Below are 25862 nucleotides of genomic sequence, written 5' to 3' on the forward strand. Positions count from 1 at the left end.
AGGGGAGTGGAAATTTCTCTTTCACTTCTCAGCGAGTGAATATCCAGAAAACAAGCAGCCCAAAGCTCAGGTTTGTGCCCTCTGGACTAGTCAGTTCTCTCAGGAGCAAGACCTGTCCCTGCAGAAATGCTCCCTAGGGCAGAGAGAGCCCAAGGGCTTTCCTGAGCAGCCTGGGCACAGCTCCACAGGCCTCAGTTCTCCTCCTCTCCCTTTGCAGGATCTGGCCACCTCAAGCCCTCCCGGCAGCTGCAAGGTGCTTCCATAAGATGGACATGGAGCTGTTGGAGCAAGTCCAGAGGAGGCCACAAGGATGAGCAGGGGCTGGAGCACCTCCCGTATGGAGACAGGCTGAGAACATTGGGGCTGTTCAGCCTGGAGAAGAGAAGCTGCGTGGAGACCTCAGAGCAGCTTCCAGTGTCTGAAGGGGGCTACAAGGATGCTGGAGAGGGACTCTTCATCAGGAACTGGAGTGACAGGACAAGGGGTGATGGGTTCAAACTGAAACAGGGAAAGCTCTTCCCTGTGAGGGTGCTGAGGCGCTGGCACAGGGTGCCCAGAGAAGCTGTGGCTGCCCCATCCCTGGCAGTGCTCAAGGCCAGGTTGGACACAGGGGCTTGGAGCAACCTGCTCTAGTGGAAGGTGTCCCTGCCCGTGGCAGGGGGCTGGAACTGGATGAGCTTTAAGGTTCCTCCCGACCCAAACTATTCCATGATTCTATGATACCCCCATAGTGCATCACCTGCTCCACTAAAACCACATTCTAACCCCCCTTATAGCCCTCCTCACCTTCCAGGTATCAGCTCCCAGCATGAGTTTTCCTCCCCAGCACTGGAGGGGTTTCTCCTGCAGGAGCACCCAGCTCTTCTCCAGAAAAAGTCTGCTCTGGGTGTCCTCATCCATGCCAGCAGTGCCAGGGCCTATCTGCCTTCCATCCACACCCCAGCCCAGACCCTTCCTGCAGAGGCTTTGTTTGCACCTTCTCCATCCTCACAGGGCTTGGAGGAGGCAGGTTTTGGGCTGGAAGGGACCTTGCCCAAAGTGTTTTAGATTTGAAGCAGCTGGGCTGGTTCTGGGGAGGTTGCTGGGTGGATGCTCCCACCCAAAAAGTGTTTCCACCCAGCAGGTCTCCAGCTGCTCTCACCTTGTCACCACGGAATGACTCTGGATGCTTCATTGACATAAGATGCCCTTTATTAAACATACTCTGGAAATCCAAAACATGCTCAAAGCAGAGTTCAGAAGCAGCAATCTGATTTCTTTCCCCAAATCCCTGACAGCTGGATCAGGGGAACAAGGGCCTGTTGCCTTTCACCAGCAGCTCCTGCCTGCCCCTTGTCCCTTCTGGGTGGCTTGAGGACAGCACTGGTGTCACCTGCACCCAAATCCCACCTCTCCAGTGCCACCAGTGGAGGACGCTCATTTCTTTGCTCACTTCTCCTGGCTCCCCTCCACCACCATGTGCATGCCACCAGCTGTGGGATGGGACATGGGACAGCCACCCTGGGAGCTAACTTGGGGACGCGCAGCTCAGAGCAGCCAGAAAACCCTCCAGGACACCTCCAGGGACCATCCTGAACAAGAACCTGACCTGCCAGCAGCCACAAGCACCGCCACAGCCCTACACCATGGTGCCAGGCCTGGAGAGCTCTTCTTTTCCCCTTTGGAGCCACAAGGAAGATTGGGCTTTGGTAGCTGAGCCACCCCTGGAGCATCAGCCTGGTTTTCCCATGCTGGGGGTTAGGGAAGAGCTGGCCCCCCACAGCCCCCCTGGTTTTCTCAGCTCAGCATGGCAGTGAACCCCCAAAGCTCTCCCTGTGCCCAGCACAGTGGTGCTGGCGCCTGGGTCCAGCACACCCAAACCCCACAGGTTGCCCCACCATGGCACTGGGCAGTGTGTCCCCACGGGCCACACAGCATGTCCCCAAATGGGGTGCAAGGCTCGTCCCCACCGCAGCTCCCCAATGGCAGCAGCTCCCATCCCACTGGTGGAGATGTCACCCACCCATGAAGCATCCAGCCCTGGGTTTCCAGGGAGGAATCTGGGAGCTGTTTTGCTTACAGGAGACATGGTGGGGTGCCAGAACAGAGGAGGGTGGCCAACACTGACCCCACCTCCAGCAGGACCCACACTAGGACCATGAAGTGAGCAGCAAACGCCTCCCACACCCAAAAAGGGCTTTATCTCCCTTTAGGAGCCATGGCCATCAGCACGGCCTGTGCTCCACCACGGGGACAGTGGTGGGGACCCGCGCCCTGCATGCTGGGGGATGTTGCTTTTGCTGGATGAACATCTCTGTCCTAAGGGAGCTCTGAAATGCAGCTTCCTTCTGCAAAGAGGAGGTGGCTTTGCTGTCACATCTGTCTGAGAAAACCAGGTGGGGAAAAGCGGGGCTCAACCTCCCACCCTGGGCTCACTCAAACACCTCCAGAGCTTGCTGGATTGGGATGTTGCGTCTGATGCTCCTCAGAGTGGCTTCTGCCTGTCCTTGGTGCTCTCTGGAGTGGAGCCTGACCTCTGCCAATGGCCCCATCAGGTCCCCGAGCTCTGTGGCTGCGTCCCTACCCCACTGCTGTCCCTGCATTCCTGTCCCCTGGAGCAAAACCCGCTTATACTGTGAGGCCAGTGCTGGCCAGAGGGATGGGGCTGGAGAAGTGGGGATGGAGGGATGGGGGAGCAGCTCCCACACCCTCATCCACCCCCTGCTACAAAGTGCGATGGAGGGGGCAGGACGGGGGGTGACACGTTTGGCACTGTTCCAGAGAGAGGGCACAGCCCCAGCCCCGAGCCCCCAGCGGGGTGGAAGACAGTGAGGTTAGACTAGTCATGGCCCTGGGGCTGGGGACCAGGGTGAAGGGTGGGGGGTGTCCCAGGTCTCCTGGCCACCCTGGCCACCCCTCTCCATCTGCTGGGGAAAAGAGACCTCTCGGGCCAGGCCCAAGAGCCCACGTGCTGCCCAGGGTGGAGAGCAGAGGGACGGGGAGCTACAGGGGCACCATCACCCCCAGCGCATTAATGGGGACATCCCATAGCGTGGCAGGGGCAGGGGTCAGCGAACCTGGGGGGGTGCCAGCCCCCCATGAAGGTCACTGGCTTGTGTACTGAGGATGCCAATGCCAACACTCATCCCTAACCCGCACCCCTGGGCATCGTCCCCCTCTGGCAGCATCCCAGGACGCCCTCTGTGGGGTGACCCCATCCCATCTGCTCTGCACACTGGAGGAGAGAAGCCTGGGGATGGGTGTGAGATGGCCGGGGGCAGGAGGGGACCCCAGCCCGTCCCCATCAGGGCTGGAGGATGGGAAGGTATTGATGGGGGGGCTCTGAAGTGATGTGATTCTTGGCCCCCCTCTGCACAGGGGGGCCAGGAAGGAAAAGTCCATGTTACCATCTTCTCTTTGGAAAAGCAGTCCCACCACAGGCAGGGGGTGGAGGTGGTGATGCCTGCGGGGCCCGGACCCCTCTGCGGGCACAGGGGGTGCGTGTGCCCCTGCCAAGGCTGAGCCCTCACACAGGGGTGGCCGCTGCCTGCTCCAGGTCCTGGGGGCCGGGGGGGCAGCGGGGCCAGGGCGCCTGCTGCAGCCGCACGTTGTTGTTGGCTGCCTCTGGGCCTGGGGCGAGAAAACAGGGGGTTAAGGGCTGCCAAAGCCACCAGCACCCTTGGGCACCTTCCTATGGGATGCAATATAGTCTCCCCAAATGACACCCACCTCCCCAGCCGCCCCATATTGGGTTTTAGCTGCAGTGAGGGCTGGCGAGTGCCTGCACTTACCTCTCCAAACCAGGGGAGCCCCTTAAACCCCTGATTTTTCAGGAATGCTGAGGGGCAAATGGGAAGCACAGTGCACCATGGCCGGGTTTTAATAACCCAAATGGAAGGGGGCTGGCTCTGCCCCCCCATGCCCAGTAAGAGGGCACATATGGATGCCCCATGGGGGCTGCAGGGTAGGCTGGGATGTCACCCAGCGAGAGGACTGCCAGCAACACCGTGGTGAGGGGCACCAACCCCCCCGGGTGATGGGGCACGAGGCGGGCGCAGGCTCTGGGTGTCTCATACCTATTCCTCAATGTTAATGGGGCAGGAGTCCGGCACGGCAGCTGTGTGGCAGGAGAGACCAGAAGGCACATGGTGAAGGTGGGAGCAGAGGTGGCGCGGGGGGGACATGCACACGAGCGAGCAACCGGGGTGACCGTGGCGGGAACGAGGGGCTCGCTGCCCGTGAACAGGTCTGGGATGAGGACGGGAGCCACTGACAGGGCGAGGGGGCATCATGCACAGTCTCGTGCCAAGGAGAACCGAGGGGGGGACATGCTCGTGGCACAGGGAAGCTGGGTCCCCACACACCTCATCTGGGGATGCAGGCTCCTGGTGCAGGCAGCACCCTCCAGCCAGGGCAGGGTGATGGGTAGAGCTGGGGACCTGCCTGCCCATGGCTTGTGTCCCAGAGGCTACGTGGTGCCCTTAGGAAGGGGGTGCACCCCTAAAGCAGGGCGGCTGCTCCCACCAGTGAGGTTAAAGCCCTGTGCCCGAGGCTAGGGGCAGCTCTGAGGTGAGGGGGGGCCATGTGAGGGCACCCCAAGGCCAAGGACAAGTGCTGAGGCTTTCCCAAAGAGGGAGCAACAAAACCCTGCTGCCTGCTGATGTATGGAAGGGGGCAGCTGCTGTTCCACTGGCTTTCCATGGCAAGCTCAGGCTGGAGAGCAAGGCATGTTAAGCCTGCAGATCCCAGAGGGAAGGGGTAGTTAAACAGGACCACACATGACATGCACACCCCAAAATCCCACTAAGAGCTTGATGCTGCATCAGTCACTGCAGTGCTCTGGTGCAGAGACCCAGCTCAGCTCAGCGCACCCTTGGGTGGCTGCTGAGGAGCAGGATTGGGAAGCAGGACCTGTCCAAGGCCGTGACCACGGCCAGAGGATGCTCTGAGCCATTGGGACAGCCCCTGCAACCTGCTGCTCACCCCAGGGCTCTGCAGGATCCACTCAAGGACACAGGTCTGGGGGTTTTATTTAAACCTTGTGTCCCAAAATCCCAGGATGTGGCCTTTCCATTCCTCCCAAAGCCCTTTCCCACCAGGCTGAAATCTGCAGAGATTTCATAACAGCTTTGAGGAACTACATCCTGCACCTTCATCTGTTATAGAGAGAGCAAAACCCAACCCATGGGTCTAATCAGATTTAACCCCACAAGAGAAACTGAGAGAGGAATAAATAATATCAATAACATCAACAGTAATAATATCAACATCTCTGCTCAAGGTGATCTTCTTTTAAGCTTCCAAGAAACCGGTACCTGGCCCCAAAGTAAAAGCTCCCCCTGTTCTTGCTGGCCCTGGGGATGTGGTTACATCCAGACCTGCAAGAAACCTCTGCCAAAAAGGACTTTTTCAGTGCATGCAAACCAGCCCTGCGACTGCAAACCAGCACCACCAGCATCAAACTGTGCCCCACATGAGCTCCACCACAGTGGGTGGCTGAATGCCCCAGGGCAGGAGGAGCGGAGGGACAGGGGAAGAAAGGAGCTGCCCGGAATCTAACGGACAAACCCAACACCAATTGCCACCAGGAAACAACCATCACAGCCCCCAGGCAGCTGCTCCGCTCCGCTGCTCCAGCTCCCCGAGCTCTTCCCATGGGAATCCTGCTCCGAGCACCTTAGGGCAGAGCTCACATCCCTGGCATTATTCCCTTCATCCCCTGGTGACCACGGGCAGCCCCGAAGCTCCCACTCTGCTCAGCTCCCACTTTTCTCTCTCATGCTTTCCCCTCCCTGCCAAGGGCTCCAAGCAGCGCAGCCGCCGGGCACACATGGTGGCCAAAGGATGGAGAGGACATCCTTGGCTGGGCTCAGCCCAGGGGCCACATTCTGCGCCCCAGCCCAGCCAGGGGACAAGGCCATTGCAGTCCTCACAGCAGAGCAAGAGTTAGAACCGTGCCAGGGCTGCAAAGCTGCCCCCTTCCTCATCCTCCTCCTGGTATAAGTGAGGGGGACACGGTCGGGGTTGGCTTTGGCTGGTGCCAGAGCTGGGGGATGCTTTGCTGGGACCCCCAGCAAAGGCAGAGGTGCTGCTGGGACCCCCCCAGGCCGTTGGGGCTCAGCCAGTGGCTGCCAGAGGGTGATGGAGGGGACACAGGGCATTTGTGGCAGGCATCTGTTCCTCCCCAAGAGCCTCAGGCATGTTTCTCCAGCGCAGAAACCACCAGGCAGAGGTGAAGCAGCAGGAAAGGAAGCTTTCCCAGAGAATGGGGAAAGAAATTATTTCCCCTCCCTCCTAGGGGTTCCTCCTAGCCAGAGCATCTCTTGGCTCTCCGGCACCCACTGCGGGCCTGGGACCTGCCACAAATATAGCCAGAGGGGCAAGGCAGGGGCAGAGTTGCTTTCAGCTTGTCCACAAATGTATTGATGGAGACCTGGAGCCTCAGAGGGCTTCATCTGGGCTTTTTGCCCCGTGTTTCCTACACACACGGGCTGGCAAAGAGGAGCCTGCAGCACTGAGCAGCCCTTGGGCCACACGAGGAGAGGGGTCACCAATACATTTGTCACCTTTGGGCAACTCTGGGCAGGGAGGGGACACAAGCATGGGTTGGGAAAACCGTGTTGGCACAGAGCGAACATGAACTTCCACACGGACAGAGGAGCATGGGAGGGAGGAGGAAAAGAAAAAAGGGATGGAGAGAGGGCAGGAGGAAACAGAAGTGGAAGGAGAGTGGAAAAGAAAGCATGAAGAAATGAGAAAGAGGGATGAACGTGGGAATTCTGCAGAAGGACGGCCCAACCTGACATCCCCCATCTCCCTGGCCTTGGAAGAAGAAGGGAGGCAGGTTGTAAGGCTGGACTGGCTGTGGATCACATCCCAACCCAAAATACAGCTGTGCCCAACATAGGTCTGGGCCAGGCTGCAGTTGTGCCACACAACTGCTGCCACAGGAAGGGCTGGGGTGCCAGCAGTGCCCTGGCCAAGGGACAGAGCATCCCAGTCTGCAACCCCCTGGGGACATCCCAGTGGGGACAGATCGCCCTGACCTACAGCTGGGTAGTGACATGCCTGGTGCAGTGGGACGGGTGGTGTGGTGCGGTGAGGACAACCTGGTGGGAATGGTGGTGGGGATGATGGGGATGGTGGCAGGAGAGGAGGGATGGATGCCAAGGGCTGGGGTGATGCAGGGAGGAGTGAGACTGTTCCCCCCGCCAAGTTCATGTTCAGCAGACGGCCACTCACCAGGTAAGCAGGCCTCAGAGCACAGTTTATTGTCCAGCGCTTTCACGTGTGCGATGCCCAAGTCATTGTTATTGTCACAGCTCAGACCGAGGAAAGCGCCTGTCCTCGGGCCTGGAAGGGAGTTAAGGCAGTTAACGCCGCGGCTCAGCGCTGGGGCTCGCTGGGGCCTTTTCAGCAGTGGGGCTGGGGTTTCCGGCTCCTTTCCTGTCCCTTCCCCACCCTCTTTCCAAAGAAAACGAGATTAAAACGATGCCTCTAGACAGGAGTGGGTGAAGAGCGGACAATAACGCCTGGCCCGAGCTGCTCCTTTCCTTGTGCCGGCTGCATCGGAGGGCAGTGAAACAGCGACGATGCAGTGATGGGCACACGTGAACCCGGGGTTCACCAAACCTCCCCCTGGCACAGCCGAGTGCTCCCCGGTCAATAGAGCCGGGTCACGGTGTCACCCGTCACCTCCTGCCGGAGCATCTCTGGCACCATCAGCGCGTGTGGGAGCCGCAGGGATGGTGGGAGGAGGCAGCAACTGGATGCGTGGAGCAGAAGAAGCTGTAGCCAAGCTTTGCAGGCGGATGGAGGCCATGGGGGCTGAGGAAGATAACTCTGCTTCTGAGCATCACCTCTACAAGAGATCAGCCCCAGGTTCTGACCTGCATCCATCAGATGCGGGTGCTAAATCTCAGGAGGGATGTTCCCAAATAAGTAGCCCCATTGCAAACAGGTGCAGGACCATGTCCTAAGGAGAAAGGCCATCCTGCTCCTGGAACTGTTGGGATGCCCATGGATGTCCACCACAGCCCCTGGTTGCTCCCAGTTGTCATATATGAGTCTGCCCATCAGCAAGAGCCTCCCCAAGGGCAGAGGCCAGGTTTTGGGGATGGGTGTTCCTGCTTTCCAGCTCAGCTGAGTGTCCGTGTTGGATGGGGAAACTGTTTTGGCATATTTTTGCTAACCAGAGACTTGTAAACGTGGGATGGGGCACACAGGGGGCCTCCTTATTGCCCAACAGAAAGCCAAAGTGGCTGGTGGCCGATGGCACAGGGGTGACCACGTCATTCCTTCGCTTATTTGAGCACAAGGGAGGAGGTGAGGGGAGCCCTCAGTGCACGTGTGTTGGCTTGTGAAAGCACATTGAGGACAGGCCATAAAAGAAGTCAGGAAAGCATCCCAAAGGGAACAGTTTCGCAGCCCCTTCCTATGGGAACCAGCCCAGGCAGGGATCCCTAAGGGGGAGACTTTCAGAGATGCAAGGAAAGACCTTCCTGGCAAAGGGAAAATCATAGAGGAGCCTCCTTCCCCATGGAAACACCATTGGATGCTGCATGCCAACCATCGCCCCCTCTATACCCCACACTCTGCTCACCAGGGTCCCCATGGCCGGCTGGATTCCCCCCGCCACTGGCGTTCAACCCACCCATGGGTGACCCCGCTGGGATGCTTTCCCAGCCCCAGTGCCCAGGGAGTCACCCATGGGTGGCAGGGGGCAGGCAGGGGAGCTGGGCACAGCCAGCATCTGCCCCTTGCTGGGCTGCCCACCGGTGACAGCCAACTGGTAGTGAGGGAACAACAGTGACCCGGCGCCTTTTACCATCTTCCTGTGTGGGAGACACGTCCTCATCCTCCAGCACGTCATTGCCCTGCGAGAGGCAGTGAGCATTAGCAACCCCATAGTGTCCCACCACTGCGTCCCTTTGGGGGAATGATGTCCCTGGCCCCGGGGATATCCAGGGACCAGGAAGATGCTCCTGGGTGGGGGACAACCCCACTGCCCCATCCATCCCCAGGGCAGCCCTGCAGGGACACGGATGCTCCAGCAGCCCCTTCCCCAGCCCAGTGCCCAGCTTTCTGCTCCATGGGGCACCCAGATCCTGGTATCCCCCTGCCACGCCAGTGCCCCCACGGCTGCCAGCCCCTCACCAGGCAGTTGTGGTTACCTCGGCATCGCGCTCCTCGGCTGAGATGCTGACAAAGTTGATATCCGGCGACTCCACAGGTGTCGACTGTGGGAAGAAGGTGGGAAAGATGGAAAGGAAAAACCAACCAACCAAGAGTGTGGCACTGCTGGGTTTGGAGGAGAATCCCTTGAACCTGGGGGTGATGGGCACCATCAACAGCCCCGCCAGCCCCTACCTCTCCGTCAGAGGCTGTGGCACTGGCAGCTGCAGGCGAGGGGAGCATTTCCCCTTCCTCCTCCTCTTCCTCCTCCGTGCCAGGAGTGATGTAGGAGCCGGACATGGAGGACACAGTGTCGGTGCTGAGCTGGGAGTGCTGGCTCTGGGAGGAGGCCATGGACATGACGGACTGGGCCAGGCTGCTGCTGGCAGGCTCTGCAGGAGAGAAGGGGCTGAGCTGGGCCACTGGACCCCCCAGCCCACCCGTGCAAGTGGTCAGTTAGTATCAGCTAATTACAACAGGGCTAATGAGGAGGAGGAAGGACCCATGGAGGTGTGATGGGTGGAAAGCTGCCAGCAGTAGGTCATGGGACTCGCATCCCTTTGGGTCTATGGGTGATGAAGCAAGGGTGATCAGTGCCCCTATGTCCCCATCTCCAGATCTATGGGTGATGAAGCAGAGGTGACGCTGTGCCAGGGTAGGAAGGGGCCATGCAAACCCAAACCACATTGTGATACCTCTCTCCTGCCTTGCCATGGTGCCCTACCTTCTGGGGACGAGATGGTGGAGGAGAGGGGTGTCCCAGTGCACGAGGACTGGTCGATGGCTCCTGATGATGACAGGGTGAGGTTTTCACTCTCTGGCGTGGCACCACACTCCTGGAAGAAGAGCCCATGGGGAGGATGAGATGGGGGACATTGAGCAGGGATGGATCCATCTCCCCCAGGCATCCTTATGGATGGAGGAAGAGCCAGGAGGGGCAAACCCCAGGCGGGTCCCACACTTCCCCACACTTGCCGCCCTCCCAGTGCCTCAGCTCATCACCATGTTTTGGGAGCACTCACCTCCTGGCACCGGGCAGGGGATCTCCTCCTGCAGACCCTCAGCTCTGACTCAGTGCACGACTTCTCATCCTCCTCTTCAGGCAGGATGGAGGAGTTCTGCGAGATGGACCTGCCCGGAGGGGGCAAAGCAAAGGGCTTCACGCCTGCCACAGCCCCCAGACCCGCTGAGCCCTCCCGGACCCCGGTACTCACTTGGAGATGCTCCTCTTCACCTTGAGCCCCGGGGGGCCGCAGTCGGGGAGGCGCTCGAGGGGTGACAGGGCCCGCAGGGGGGGCAGGGACCCGTCGTAGCAGGGCAGGGGCCCCGCGCCCGGGGGCTCCCCCAGCCCGCGCAGCGGCACCGGTGACGGCGTCAGTGGCCCATTGAGAGCCTCCAGCAGAGACACCACCTCATAGCCCGGGGGGATGTGCTCTGAGGACTGGGGAGAGACCAAAGAGTCACAGAGGGGTTTGGGTTGGGAGGGACCTTAAAGCTCATCCAGTTCCAACCCCTGCCACGGGCAGGGACACCTTCCACTAGAGCAGGTTGCTCCAAGCCCCTGTGTCCAACCTGGCCTTGAACACTGCCAGGGATGGGGCAGCCACAGCTTCTCTGGGCACCCTGTGCCAGCGCCTCAGCACCCTCACAGGGAAGATCTTCCCCTGTTTCAGTTTGAACCCATCACCCCTTGTCCCGTCGCTACAGTCCCTGATGAAGGTCCCTCTCCAGCATCCTTGTAGCCCCCTTCAGACACTGGAAGCTGCTCTGAGGTCTCCACGCAGCTTCTCTTCTCCAGGCTGAACAGCCCCAATGTTCTCAGCCTGTCTCCATATCGGAGGTGCTCCAGCCCCTGATCATCCTCGTGGCCTCCTCTGGACTTGCTCCATGTCCTTATGTTGAGGACACCAGAACTGCACACAGTGCTGCAAGCAGGGTCTCACCAGAGCAGAGGGGCAGGATCACCTCCTTCAACCTGATAGGGTGAGGGTCCCCCCGGGCTGTTTCCCCCCACATGGTGGGATGAGGATGCTCCAGGGAGAAGCTAAACCCCAGAGAACAGACTAACTCCCTGCATAAATGAAAGCCCCAGATCAAGGTCCTCCCACCCAAACAAAAGCCCTGGTTTTGCAGTATCAACCTGCAGTTTGTGGCGAGATCAATTGGATTAAACAACTAAACCCTGACCCTGGGGAGCTCGTGTATCCCCAAACCTGCCCAGCGGGCACTGACCGAGTGCTCCTCGGAGTCGGAGGTCTGCGAGGAGATGATGGGGTTGAAGCTGGTGGGCGAGAGGGGCCCCAGCTTCTTCCTCATGGCTCGGATTTGAAGCAAGGCTCGGAAAGCTGCGGCAGTGGGGACAAGAGTTTGGGGGAAAACTGGGTGCCGAATGAGACACCTCCCAGAATAGCACCCATTTCCCAGGAGGGGCCTCCCTGCAGTGCACAGCATCGCTGTACATGGGGCTGACCCAGAACCCGAGGATGGGAGATGCCAGTGAAATCCCAGTGATGCTAGCCCATTCCCAGAGATTCCGGCCCCCTCGTGAGAGATACCAGCCCACTCCCAGAGACACCAACCCCCCCACCAGAGATGTCAGCCCATTCCCAGAGATGCTAGCCCATTCCAAGAGATTCCAGCCCCTCCATCAGAGGAGCTAGCCCATTCCCAGACATTCCAGCCCCTTCCCAGACACTCCAGCCCCTCCCAGGGCCAGCAGCCCGTGCTTACGCAGCCTGCAGATGGGGCAGTTGTTGGCCTGGTAGCGCAGGGTGTCAGCACACGTGTTGCAGAGGCAGAGGTGGCGGCAGGGCAGGATGAGTGTGTCCCGCACGTCCGACAGGCACACCACGCACTCGGCACTGTTGTCACTCACCTCGTCCTCGGCCACCTGCCCATGGCAGACACGGCACCAGCTCGAGCTTGGGGTCCCCAGCCCATTGGCACAAGAGTGGGTGCCCTGGGAGCTCCCTGCCCGTGTCCCTGCTCTTGAAATCCAGCCCTGGGACCTTATCCCTCCCTCCTGGAGCTGGGAGATGGGGCTGGAGGCATCAGGCACCCACAGTGGGATGCAACCTTCACCCCATCTTTTATATATGTAAAGCAGAGCCTGAGGCACATCCCATGCTTTGAGCCCCACAGTCCCCTCCTAAACCAGCAATATCCAGCCATCATCCTCCCAAGGAACCACAATGGATGGGGGAGAAGAAGGGGGCACAAAGGAAGGTGCAAAAAGGATAGGGGACAAAAAGGTTTCATCCTGCAGCTCTCTGCCCCCAGCAGCTTTGGTGCCACCACAAAGTGTCCCCAGACACCTGCAGCTCCAAACTCTTGCCCGAGCATGTTTTAGTGGCTGGACCTGTGCTAGGGGAAGGGAAGAGGGGCTAAGGGAAGGCCCATGGGATGCGGGATGCAGGCGCATACCTTGGGGTCCTGCGTGTTGTACTTGTTCTCAATGCCATAGATCTCCTGCAGGAGGTAGCTCACACCATCCACCTGCAAGCCCGTGGGGAAGGGGTGAGGAGCAGAGACATGTCCCCCCCCCAGCTCCCAGCTCCATCCATTTGCATCAACGCACTCAGGACTGCACTGGAAAAGCGCCCTGGGAGGCAGGAGCAGGGCAGGGGCAGCCACTGCCCACAGCGGGGTTTGCTGCCCCCCAAAGCCCCTCGTCACCCTGTGGTGTGCGGGGCAGGAGCTGCCACCACCCTGGGGACACCCGGACACTCACCACTTGCTTCTGCTTGAGGGGCTTCACACAGAAGGTGCCATCACTGTGCTGGAGGGAGGAGAGCACATGGGTGGGCACTGGGGCTGAGCACCCAGGGACCCCTTTGTACCCACTCTGGAGCTGTCCCTGCTCCCTTCCCACTCCCAACCAGCCCATTCTGCAGCAATTTCCTGACACCCCAGGACCAGGAAGCTGTGGGATGTCACATCCAAGGCTGAAGGCTTGTTGGAGCAAGAAAGATGGGAGGTGAGACCAAACACCTCAAAAGTGATGCCTAAAATTAGGGGATAGTCCTAGAATTTCAGAAGCAGCCCCAAAACAGCCCCAGCCCAGCAGCACCATCCTGTGCCCCGCAGGGTTCCTCCAGGCTCTTGCATCCAGTGGGTGAGGGGGTAGGAGGAGGAGGATGGTCCCGGCATGGCACTTACCTTCTCGAAGGTGGCCAGCAGCACGTGGCAGTGCCCGCTGTGCTCTGCAAGACACAGAGGGACACGCAGGGCTTAGGGGATGGGCAGAGCCACGGTGGCATCAAGGACAAGCAGGAGGCTCTGCCCTGGGGTGGCATCCCAATGCCAGCAACCGGGCAAGCCAACCCCACAAGGAACCCCATCCTCACCCTCTCCTTCATCCACCACCGCCTGCACCACCATGGGGTACACCTCCCGGTCCAGGTCGAAGCCCAGCTGGAGGGAGACAGGAGGAGAGGCTGGGTAAGGTGGAGCAGGGATGGAGGCCTCATTCCACATCCACAACCATACCCGAACCCCGCGGGGGATGCCACTGGTGGGACCCACCTCGTCCTCGCTCCACTCGGAGGGGTCGATGGTGTGGGAGGGGACACAGAACTGCTGGCACACCCCCCGCTTGTAGTGCACCGTCTCCGACTGCAGGCTCGTGTCCCGGGGGATGTAGCTGTGCCGTGGAGAGAGGACAGAGTCAGGGGCTCCCTGGGTGTCCCCACGCTCCGCCTGGTCTCCCCGGATCATGGGGATGCCAGGAAGATGGGGGGGGGGTGTCACATCGCAGCCCATGTGGATGCCTTTGGGGCTGAGCTAAGTCCTAAGAAGGGCTAAAAAAATCCACGGGGCTAAAATAACCCCAGAGGAGCCAACATGGGGCTGGAGGGGACTCTGCAGCCAAGCTGGTGGGGAGCAGGAGGGGCAGGATGGGACAGGGAAGGAGGTGGCAGCCAGGGGAGGTGAGGATCCTTCTCTATCCTCAGCAATGTGATGAGGGGAAGTGCTCCAGGGAGGAAAGGGTCCATGTCCTTCAGGAGAGCCACACGCCCTGGCCAGGGGGACGCATAGGGCATGGTCGGGGGACGCAGGCCGGGCTGGGCTCCTCACCTCGCCACCCCGTTGTGAAACTCCTCGCTGGCCTGGTAGTAGATGGTGATGGCCACGCGGGCGTCCGTGTCGAAGGTGAACTCCACGTTGTAGTGCACCTTGGCTTTGCTGACTTCCTCCCCCGGGGTCTTCACCTCCTCTGAGCACCTGGGGGGCACAGGGGGTCCGGGAGATGGGCACCCCCCGGGCACGGCTCAGGGTGCTCCAGGACTGACCCCCTGGCACAAGGCTGCTCTTGGCACCGGTGGCTCCAAAACGGGCTTCCCCATCCACCAAGGGAAACTGAGGCACACCAGGAGGGCTCAGAGTGCCCCATGTCATAGAATCCCAGACTGGTTTGTGCTGAAGGGACCTTAAAGCTCCTCCAGGTCCAACCCCTGCCACGGGCAGGGACACCTTCCACTAGAGCAGGTTGCTCCAAGCCCCTGTGTCCAACCTGGCCTTGAACACTGCCAGGGATGGGGCAGCCACAGTTCCTCTGGGCAAAGCCAGGCCTGTGGACTGGGAAGTGCTGCAGCAGATTCCAGCTGCAATCCCATATCTCCTGTCCCAGCCTCCCTCCAGCAAAGCCTTTGGAAGGTGGGGGAGGAAGAAAAAGCACTTCAAAGGAAGCACTAAGCTCCTTTAATCCCACAGGCAGCCAGCGCCAGCATGTGGGAAGCTCACCCGTGCTGGGAGGGGATGGGGACAGCAATAGCTCATCCCCTCTATCCAAAGTGAGAGCATCCCTGTGCTCAGCATCCCCTGGAGCACCCAGCTGGACCCTTCCCTCCCATGGCTCATGGGGTGAGCACCGTGGGGTGCCCATCCCTGCCCTCCCCGCAGGACTCACTTGACGAGGCGCAGGGTGTCCTTGCGGATGTTGATCAAGCTCCTGAGGGTCTTCACGGGTTCCTGAGGAGGTGGAGCAGCGTAAGGGAACTAGGACGAGAGAGACACCGGTGAAGGCAGACACACATGGGGGTATAGCAGCTGTGGACCTTGTCCTGGATCCCCCATCCCCAACCCAACACCCTGTATGCAGGGACCCAGGGTGGCCTGTACATCCTGGTGGGTGCTGACCCACAGCTCCCGCTGGCACTTGGGTACCAGGCAGTGTGATGACAGGGACATCCCTCCGCAAAGAGCAAGCCTAAAACCCCTTGCAGGGGACAGTTGCACTGTGGGGACATGCAGAGAGGGGCTGTTCCTTGCCCCTTTGACCGAAGGGCAAGTGGGGCGTGGGCACAGGGCAGGCGGGTGGCTGGTGGTGTTGCTTTAAGCTCTTGCAGTGTGGAGCTGCTGGATGAGGCTGGGCAAGGGGAGGCTGAAGCTCCAGAACAAGAAGAGCCAAGGAACAGCCACAGGGTCCCTGTTTCTCCCTGGGATGGATGGGAATTGGGTGGTGGGGTCTCTGCCATGCCCAGAGCGGGGAGGCAAAGGGGTGACCAGGCAGGACCAGGCAGCAGCACCACAGGGGAGAGGTGTCATGTCATCCTCCAAGGTGACCTTGTCCTTCCTGGTCCCTCCTGTTCACCTGCACAGGGGCTACAGGGTTTACTGGGGAGAGGGGACACGGTGGCATCCAGGGACACCCCATGCTTGGCACTGCAGCCACCCAAAGGAGGGCACTGGGGAAGGGGTGCAGGACCCATCTCCCTCCTCTCCATCTCCCAGGTAGGTTAAAGCCCATGAAGGGACAACACAAACACATGTTGGAGACACAGAGGCTGGGATGAAGGCCCAGCTCATTGGTGAGCTGTCACCATGTGCCAGGGGACAGCCAGCACCAGGAGGGCATCAGGCGCCATCAGGGATGGCAGATGCTCACAAGACCAAGGGCTCAATTGCTGCCTTGGGAGAGGAAATGGGAACCACGCCAGGCTGCCTGGGTCCGCTTGTCCCCCCATGTCACCCCCAGCTCAGACAGTGAAGCACCCACTGGACCCTGGGACCGAGGGGACGAGACTGAACTGCAGATGGCCCCTGCGGGGAGCGAGGTGCCCGTTTCCCGTGGTCCTGGCGCCCTCGCGTGGGAAATCCATCATCGCCTTCCCCATCCCCAAATCCACCATCACCCGCCCTGTGCCCAAAGCCCTGCAGAGCAGGATGGACGGGGCTGGGTGACCTGGCCACGACTCAGAGGGTTGGGATGGGATGGGACAGACAGCCCGCAGGACCAGGCAGCACAAACACAGACCTGCCCCATCCCTCCTCCACCACCCAGCATCACCTCCCGTGTCCCACCATCCCACAGCTCTGGTCCCACCGTGGCACTGAAAAGCAGGTTAAAGCTTGGGCCAGCCCAGCATGGCTGACAGCACCAGAAGCGTGGAAAGTGAACCCACAGCACCTCGGGATTGCCCCTGCTCGGTCATTAACCCGGTGTTAATGAACCTGTTAATGTGCACCTGCAGAATCACGCCTTGCAGCTGGAAGGGAGCAAGTGAGAAAAGGCCTCAGGGCTGGAGCTGAGCCATGTCACGACATGTTGAGGCATGTCGTGATCCTCTGCTAGTCACATTAAATAATCCAACCTTTTGCTCGCAGCCCAGCCATACCCAAAGCAGCCCACACTAAGTGGCAGAACAGATAGCACCCCTGGGTGCCACCCCCATTGCACCACAGCACCCAGGGGTGGGTGATGCAGGAAAGGAGCAGCAGGTCCCCTGGGTGCTGGGCAGGGTGGGGAAGTGCCACAGGCAAATTTTGTGCTGCAGAAACGTCACCACTGGGCTCCTTCACACCCACGTGTGGGCTCTTTTGGGGGGGAATTGGGTTTTTTATTGAATTAGATGCTGCAAGCCTGATCTGACATCACAGAGGGGCTCTTGGAGGAGGTTTTGCATCTCCTCGATTTAAATCAAGTTGAAAAACAACAGGAAAAACCCCTCACTGCAACCGTTACCCTTATGAACATCGTCCACGTGCTACAGCAACATCTGGTCCAGGCCACCTTCTGCTACAGTGAAAAACAAACCCTCAAACCCTCTCTTGGGATTTCTCCACGAGCAGAGCCAGGCAGGTTTGCACGGCCAGGGAAACCCAGTGACACGCTTCAGTAGCGCCCAGCTCCCCCTGAGCGCTGTGGGTGCCACAAGCAGCTTCCCTGCTCCTGGGCCCCTGCAGGGCTGTGCCAGCGTGGTGGCAGCTACTCAAACCTGCAACACCCTTCCCAGCCCCTTGGGAACCTGTTCCCAGCTGGAAAATCCAGATTATCCATGGAGGGGAGAGTGCACAGCCTCTGGGTGCTCTGCACGTCGCTGCTGTGGGTAGCTCTGACACGGTGCTCAGCTCAGAGAGGACTTGGGACACTGGGATGCAATTTTTCCTGGCTCTTGATATCCAAGGAACCCAAATAAACCCCCCACCAAAAAGCACTGGCCATATCCAATGCTTCTGGCCCAGCCAGAGCTCTCACAGCAGACAGGACACGAAAGCATCGCAGCCAAGCAGCATCAAGACAAGTCTTGGAGGTGGCATCAGAGATGCCCAAACAACGGTGCCTGGGCACAGGCTTGGACCAGAAACAACACGGATCCTCCCCAACCCCTCCCTGAGCCCCCAAAACTGGCCTGACCTGAAAGCCCAGCCCCAAAACACCCCCTGTTCCCAGGGAGATGGGACCTTGGTGGCAGCTCTGCAGCCCAGGGCTGTTGGTGATTAAACCAGAGCGATGCAGTTTAGTTGGCAACACCGTGTTAATTCTTTCTGCTGTTCCCAAGCTGCTCCTTTTCCTTCCCCACAGCTTGTGCTGCCGGGTGCCTGACCAGGACCTGCTCACTGGGCAGGTTAGAGGCTGCTACTGAGCCAAGAGGGTTTCTCAGTGCTCACTGCTGGAGAGGGAATCCGAGCGCTGACTCTCTGGGGAAGCACAGAGGATGGAGAGCAGGGCACTGCCTCTGCCCGCCCAGTGCTCACAGGGGTTTTGGGGTGCCACAGCTTCTCTGGGCACCCTGTGCCAGCGCCTCAGCACCCTCACAGGGAAGAGCTTCTGCCTAAGAGCTCATCTCAATCTCCCCTCTGGCAGGTTAAAGCCATTCCCTTGTCCTGTCCTTAACAAAAGTCCCTCTAAGAAAAGGGGCTCTCAGAGAGCAAGAAAGGAGTTGAGCTAAATGAGCCATGACCCCTCAACGTCTTCTTCTCCAGCTGATGTTTTTAAGCTGGTGGGTGTGTGTGTGCAAGCAGCCCTTGTGGGCTGGAAAAATATGTGCAGATCCAATGACCCGCAACACGGAGCTGCACTGAGCAGCACCCACAGGCAGATGTCACACAATCACCCTGTCCATTCCCAACCGCCTGCAAACCTGTTCACCCCTTGCAATAGGAGAGTAACATTGGAACAGGGTGCCCAGAGAAGCTGTGGCTGCCCCATCCCTGGCAGTGTTCAAGGCCAGGTTGGACACAGGGGCTTGGAGCAACCTGCTCTAGTGGAAGGTGTCCCTGCCCGTGGCAGGGGGGTGGAGCTGGATGAGCTTTATGGTCCCTTCCAACACAAACCAGGCTGGGATTCTGTGATTACATCGCTGTGGAGTGGATGCAGGCAGATAGGCTGAGAGGAGACCCGGGTTAGTTCCCAGTGGAGGACAGGCTGCAGCAAGTAGCCAACCCTTATATTAGACATCAGAGAATCCACTTGGGCCACTTCAGGCATGCTTGGCTGGCTCTGCCCTTGCGAGGTGACAGCCAGCAGCCTCATACCGTGACACACAGAGTCACTATCGTTTTGGGAAGGGGTATACCTGTGACCCCCCCAGCCCCGTGTGTCCCCCCCAGCCCCATGTCCCCGGTGCCCACCACCACAGGCCGGTTCCCCAGGAAGTTGAGGTCGCTGTTCTCCCCGAAGAGGTATCCCTCGGGGTGTGTGGAGTCAAACTTCTCGCCGCCCATGATGAAGTGGTTGGCAAAGTAGCTCCCTGGAAAGCAAACACAGAGACAGCCTGAGCAGAGGGCGAGGATGGGGCTTCAGCCAGGCAATGGAGCGGCACAAAGCCCCTGGATCGATGGCTCAGAGGTGGCTTTGTCCCAAGGGTCACCTCGCTGGAGCCCTTCGGGTTGAGCAGGCACCCAGCAGGCGGAGGGGAAGGAGGAGCTGACCAAGAAGCGACCCTCCCCGGCTGCTTCTCCCTGCCTGCCTCACCCTCCATCTCCATGCTGCATCCCCCCAATCCTGGCCCTGCCCGGGGCTCCGGTGGCTGAAGTCTGGGAAGATGGTGCCCAGATGGGGAGAGGCTGGTGCAGGGATCTAATGGGAGCAGGTTCATACCCCAGCCTGGGTCCCTCCCCTGCGCCCCTTTCCCTGCCCGGGACATGCTGCGAGCCTCGGCCTGGCCTCAACCACCCAAGGTCACCCCAACCTTCAACCATCAACCTTTGGTGCTGGCACCGAAAGCCCTGGGAGCCCCCGGGAGCTGAGAAGGGGCAGCATGGACCAGGCACACAGGCAGGGCTGCTCCCACCCAGCATCACAGACCTCATGTGCCAGCCAAGGCAGCGTGTCCGCAGCCAGACACTTGCCACTGGCAGGAAGATGGGCAGAGCACACCTGAACCGAGTTCTGTCTGTTCTCAGCCCACAGCCTTCCCTAGGAAGGGCTCACCTGCAGGAAGGAGGATTTGGGGGGGCTGTAGACCCTCCAGAAGGTGAACCCCCCCCTGCAAAGTGCTCACATTGCCCTGATGAACACCAGGCAATGACTAGGGACCCTTCTCCCCTCGCAGGGTAAAGCACAGAGCCAAAACACTGGCATATCCTGTCCCCTGAGCTGGGAGCAGCCCCACAGGACCCAACTGGGGCAGGAGGGTTGGGACTTCTCTTTGAGGTGGGAAAAGGAAGGGAAAGGGAGGGCAGAACAAGGACGGGGTGAGCAGAAGCACCAGGAGTCAGGAGAGGCAACAGACATAGGATGGACACAACACTGCATCCCGCTGGCCATGGGGACGGGGTCCCCCTTACAAAACCCCCAAACCCAACAGCACAGAGTCCTCCACAGCCCCCCAGGGACACCCCAAAACTAAACCTTTGGATAAAGGAGCTCAAGCCTGGGCTGCAGCTCTGCTTGTGCGCACTGAAGACAGAGCTTGCAGTTGGCTTCCAGCAGATGCAGTGACTGCCCAGGGCTGGATCAGGCCTTAATCCTGCATTTCAGAACCAACCCCGAGCCAAAGCCCGAGCGAGGGAGGAGCAGGGATGTAACACGGGGGCAGGAGCGACGAGAGGGGCTGTAGAGCTTCACCCCACAGCACAGGGATGCCCAGATGCAGCAACCATCAACCATCTATTATTGATGCCTGCTGCTTCCTGGTCCCATTTTCCACGTACATAATTTATAGGCAGCTCCCCAGGGAAGGACATGGCCACGTGAAAAGAGAAAAGCCACGAGCAAAGCGCCTGCAGAGCTGCCATCAGCAGCACGGCCGGGGCACCACGGGGCCAGCCACAGCTTTTCCTGGCACTGACTTGGGGTGAGAGCAGGAGGTGGGAAAATGGCATTTAAACCTGCAGGAAAGCTTCTCCAGCACCGGGAGAAAGCTGGAAAATGGAGCAGGGGCTCTCAGAGATGGCTCCAGCCATGGTTTGGTGGGTGCTGGGGGCTACCATAGGTTGGGAGCAGGTGGGGAACACACCACTGTCACCCCATCTCCCTGCCAGGGTGCTGCAGGCTCCCAGGGCACCCCATGCATGGCCCAGGGGCTTCAGCTCCCCCTTTGCAGCAGACAGCACTGGCCTCATGCTCCAGCCCAGGGAAGGTCCTCCAGAAACTTTACCATTGAACAGGAGCCTCAAGCTGTGCCCTGGGGTGCCGGCAACCCCGTGGGCACGGCGGGTGGCAGAGAAGCACCTTCCCAGCCACAGCCAATAATTTATAATTATTGGCTAATTATAAATCCTTAACCAACACCTATCCCCAGGGGAAGGAAAAGCCCAACCAGGATGGTCACATTGCCAAGGGAAAGCCAGGCGTTAATGAGATCTTAAACTCCAGAGGCCCAAAGAGCGTGCGGGAAGGGCTGACCAAAGCAGCCGCTGGAAAGAAGCAATAAACCAAACTGGCCTGAGCTTCCCGGCAATCCAAGCGTGTCCTGCAACAGGACATATCTGACACCAGCCAGTGCCCATGACACTGTCAGCCCCTTTTGTCCATGAGTTCCAGGGGTGCACCTTGCCTGGATGCCCCAAGAGAGACAAAGACCCCATGGGCGCAGAGCCTGGTGTGCGCTGTGGCTGTGCCCATGGCTCTGGCACACGGTGACACACGTCCTGCATCACCCCCTGAGCCATCACTGGGTGCTCCTGCCCCGGAGCATCCCATGGGTGAGCTGGCATGTTGGGGCTTGTTTAACTCCACACTCTAACACAGGCAGCCCGAGCCAGCGGCAGCCGGAGGCGAAGCCAAACGCCGGCCACGGCGCTGCTGCGTCAGCCCTCACCCGTCACAGCCCCGGAGCTGCTCCCGGTGCCGCGGCAGTGCCACCACCCTGGCGTGGTGACCCCGGGACTGGGGTGTCACTGCGTGGCCAAGCCCCTCGCTCCTGTTCCCAGCCTGTTCCCTCCTCCCGGTGCCAACCTCAGCCAGGGACAGGGGCTGGAAGCCAAGGACTTGCCCCAAGCCAGCCCCCTTTTGCTCTCCCTCTCGCCTTTACCAGCACGAGATTAGAATCACGAAGTAAATCCCAGCCTTCGCTTCAAAATACTGGTTTAACTAATCCCATTTGCCTCCAGCCTGGATGGGACCCCAGGATAATGCAGGGGAGATGCTCGCTTGGGACAAGACATAGCTGCCCTATTCCCACGGGCTGCACCAACCATCCTGAGCGAGCCTGCAGCCCAGCAGCCAAAGCCACATCCGCAGAGAGAGGAGGGAATACCCTGGGGTCCCATGAGACACCCCCCCCAGGACCACATTCCCAAAGCCAGTGGCTGTTTCCATGCGGCATTCGAGGCGAGAGCAGCGCTGCTGCCAGGAGGAATCGGCTCCGCTCCCGGCACGTCCCCTCGGCTGCCGGCAGCGCTGAAGGCAAATCCCCGCTTGGATTAAGAGCCATAATCTCCCACGGTCACCAGCCTGCCCTCGCCCTGGCGCATCCCACGGCAACAGGGCGCCTCCCCCTGAGGACCCCAGGACCATCCCCCCAGCTCTGCGTTCACCCCATCAGTGGGACCAGCCCCACTGAGCACCCCGAGAGCCTCAGCTTCCTCCTGAAAGCCAGAGCCAAGCATCAGCACCGCGTCCTCTGCAGCTGAGAGGAGTTTGGAAGTGCTCAGCTGGGAGCTATTGCTTCCCTAGAGCTGCAAAGCACTGACACCTCCACCCCTGCACACCCAGATAGTTCAAGAGCCCCTAAAAAAGAAAGGGGCTCAAGACAAAACCGCTTAATGCACAGAGCCACAGCCCCTGCAAAGAGCAAACCCAGGATGGGGTGGTCCAGCTTCAGCCAGCATCAAGGTGACAAAGGCCTTGAATCCATGGAAAAGGGGGAGCAGGGGTAGCCCCACTGCTGAGGATCAGCCATCTCCACCCTGCAGTGTCCCGGTTAACCTGCACCTCCACGGATGTGCCAGCCCATTTTAGCTTCAAATTCAAATAACAATAATAAATCAAGCCCAGCACAGGTTTTCGGGACAAGAACAGGGACTGCGCTGGCTGCAATGCTTCCTGAGGAGGTCTTTATTTGCAATTAGCAAGTCATTTGTCATAGCACTGACGAGCCAAGGGTTTACTTTATCCTATTAGCTACCAAAATAGTTTCCTATTAATAATAGCCAGTGCCGCAAGGATCCTGTGGCAATCCCTGTGCACACGCGGTGCTCCAGGTCAGCATCCTGGCAAAGGGGGATTTTTGCAGGTGGGAAGCGCTGCCCACCCAAGGACCCGGCTCCATCACCTCTCCCCACCACAACCCTCCCCGACACCGGCTCATCCCGGCTCTTTGCAGGGAAAACCGAGGCCTGGAGGGGAGGGACGGATTTTCCAAGGTCACACACAAGGTTTGAGACAGGGCCGGGAGCAGGAGCGACACCGGGGGCAGGAGAGAAGCTGGGGAAGGCTCCCCACGGCAGAGGCTGGGGTGCTGCTCCGGGGCAGGGCCCTCGGAAGGAGGGATCCCCTCCAATCCCTCCCACCCATCCTCCCTCATCCTCCCGGGAATTTAAACCCAGGTTTTTCCCAAGCAGCCAGCGCTGGAGCAACTGGCTACAAAACCAGCTCCAGCCCCATGCTGCAGACAGCAGCTAAAATAATAATAATAATAGTTGTTATTATTATTATTACTATTATTATTATTATGTCGCATCAACTCAGCCAAGTTTGGAGGCCGGGTTCGGCTGGCAAAGGGGCACCCAGAGAGGGGACCCCAGGGGTGACCCCGTCCCCACCGCACCACACGAGCACCACATGGATAATTTTAGCGTGCCCCCCCAGCTGCCTGCGGTCGGGGTTTGCTTTGGGGGGCGCAGGGACATCCCCCACCGGAGCAAGGTCGTGCCCGGCTCCCCCCGCCCCGCTCGCTGCCCCTTTCCCCCCCCAGCCCAGCGGCACCGAGACGCGGGACTCTCCCCCCCCGCCGTGTCTCACCGGATTTCGGGGGGTATCTATAGACGGAATTAGCGGGGATATCCACTTCCTCCACGCCTGCGTTTTGCCGGCTGGTCAGAGCCCCCATGGCCGGGCCGGGGCTCAGCGGGCGGGATGCGGCGAGGCTCCCTCCCGCCCGGCACCGGGACCGGCACCGGGGCTGGCGGCGACGGCCCCCGCCCGCAGCATCCTCCGCTCTGCGCCGCGCCCGGTACCGCCTCCGCGCTAGCGCCGGGGCTGCGCCAATGCGGGGCCGGGCAGGGCCGGGCTCCCCCGCCCCGCACCGCCCCGCACCGCCCCGGGGATGCCGCGGGGCTTGAGGACAAGGCGCTGCCCCTGTCCCCAGGATCACCCCACCCTGGTGTCCCCCCCTCAGGTGACACTTACCTGCTCCCTCCCCGTAGCATGAGCGTGCCCCCGGTGCCACCGCCGGTGTCACCCAGTTACCCCCTTGTACCCTTCACCTGCCCCCCCAGTCTCACACCCCAGTGCCCCCTGCGCTCTCCAGTGTCACCCCCTCACCTCAGCCCCACCACGGGTAACACTGAACAGCAACCCCACCATGGGGACCCCCAGGGCCAGACTGGGACCCCACCCCGGGGCTGCACAGCGCTTGGAATGGGGTGAAATTAACCCCCATCAGTGCCCACCTCCATCTCCTCCATCCCGCCTTCCCAGCTCTGCTGTGTTTGCCGGGAGCAGCCTCTGCCTGTCCGCTCCAGTGCACCCCCAGCTTCCCCCAGTTCCCCCAGCGTTATGCTACTGGGAAGCACGTGAGCACCTTCACATCTTCCACTTGGAGATGAAGGTGAAGGAGGGACCCTTCGGCTGCCCGCTTAAACCGTGGCAATCAATTAGTCCTGCAGTGGAAGTTAGTGGAGCATCACATGATTTTGATTCGAGTTGATAACTCGAGTGCTATAAATATCAACCAGGAGACGTGCGGGGAGGCATCAGCTGCCCCGTGTCCCGGAGCCATTCCCGGGGCTCCCCCCTCCTCAGAGGGACCGCGCATCCGTTGCCCTCCCTGATCTTTTGGCTGAGAAAAGCCAAACCAAGGAGTGGCCACCACCACCCGGTTGCAGCTTTGTACCCCAATTCTCAGCCTGTGGCTGTCACACCAGGACCTGCAGCCCCAGTGTCACCCGCAGTGACTGTGTCCACGCTGCTGGATGTCACACCCCAGCTGGGTGCCAGCACCGGCCGAAGAGGAGCCGAGGGAACATCAATCAGGACCCTTGTTCAGCCCTTGGGTCCCTGCTGATCCCTGCTCACCCCAACACACATTCTGGGGAGCCCATTGTGCACCTGGATCGTTGGAAGAGCAGCCCAGCGCTGCTGAGCTGCCAGTGAGAAACGCGAGCCTGGGAGCCGGAGCACGTTTCATTATGAGCACACAACACACTGCAGGGGTTTAGTGCAGATCATAATTCCAAGTTATCCCCGTGCAGATCCATACCCCGGCAGTCACTGCACACAGAGCTGCTGTGTGCATGCACAGCTCGCGGGGTGGCTTTTGTGTCTCTGCTGCAGCAGAGGGTTTTGTAGGACAGTGCCGCAGTGGAGCGCGGGAGCACAGGCAGCAACGGGCGCTGATCCGGCTTCGAGGTCAGGTTCCTCCCAGGCCTGGCCGGATCCTGCACACGTAAAGCCAGGACAAAGCCCAGCAAGGCCATGGGGAGGGAGAATCCAATCCACAGGGAAAAAGCAATGTTTAACCCCAAAACGCACCCGCTGCTGGGCAAGGTACAAGGCTGAAGCACTCAAGCTGCCCGGCGGTGGGATTTGGTGTGTGTTTGGCAGGGAAAGAGGACCCTGCTCCTGCCTCCTCGTGCCAAGAGGGAAACTGAGTCACAGGAGGGCACAGCAGTTTGCTCAATCGAGACCGAGTGGCTCATCCATGGCAGCAAATGTTTGTCCATACGCCCAGAGCTCCCAGTTCCTCCACACTCACTGGCATGTTGCTGGCAACCCAACCTGGGGCTCTGACCCCAGCCCGGTGCAGCCCCGCAGCGTGGCAATGGCTTCAGAGGGGACGGTCCCTTCATTAGTGGGTGCTGAGCCCTAACGTGGCATCAGC

At 60.0% G+C, this 25862-nt stretch overlaps 1 protein-coding gene across 6 annotated transcripts; it reads right to left on the reverse strand.

Annotated features, from left to right (window-relative positions):
- Positions 1 to 1169: 1169 nt before the first annotated feature.
- RNF157 (ring finger protein 157) lies at positions 1170 to 23995 on the reverse strand. 6 transcript variants are annotated; one of them, XM_030506526.1, is made up of 20 exons: positions 23783 to 23995; positions 19006 to 19124; positions 15062 to 15150; positions 14230 to 14376; positions 13678 to 13795; positions 13500 to 13566; positions 13312 to 13355; positions 12884 to 12931; positions 12577 to 12648; positions 11884 to 12043; positions 11386 to 11498; positions 10368 to 10594; positions 10176 to 10284; positions 9878 to 9989; positions 9349 to 9545; positions 9153 to 9218; positions 8807 to 8855; positions 7222 to 7332; positions 4056 to 4096; positions 1170 to 3609 (listed from the first exon to the last, which is right to left on the reverse strand). In XM_030506526.1, the coding sequence occupies exons 1-19, from the start codon at positions 23868 to 23870 to the stop codon at positions 4056 to 4058; spliced, it is 1977 nt and encodes a 658-aa protein (XP_030362386.1). In that variant the 5' UTR covers positions 23871 to 23995; the 3' UTR covers positions 1170 to 3609. The 6 variants fall into 6 exon arrangements, with proteins under 6 accessions (XP_030362386.1, XP_030362383.1, XP_030362385.1 ...); XM_030506523.1 differs by having other exon boundaries at positions 9349 to 9575; XM_030506525.1 differs by having other exon boundaries at positions 9349 to 9575; positions 15062 to 15123; positions 23783 to 23962.
- Positions 23996 to 25862: the final 1867 nt, after the last annotated feature.

This window comes from Strigops habroptila, chromosome 14, assembly GCF_004027225.2.
Source record: "Strigops habroptila isolate Jane chromosome 14, bStrHab1.2.pri, whole genome shotgun sequence".
Taxonomy (NCBI): domain Eukaryota; kingdom Metazoa; phylum Chordata; class Aves; order Psittaciformes; family Psittacidae; genus Strigops; species Strigops habroptila.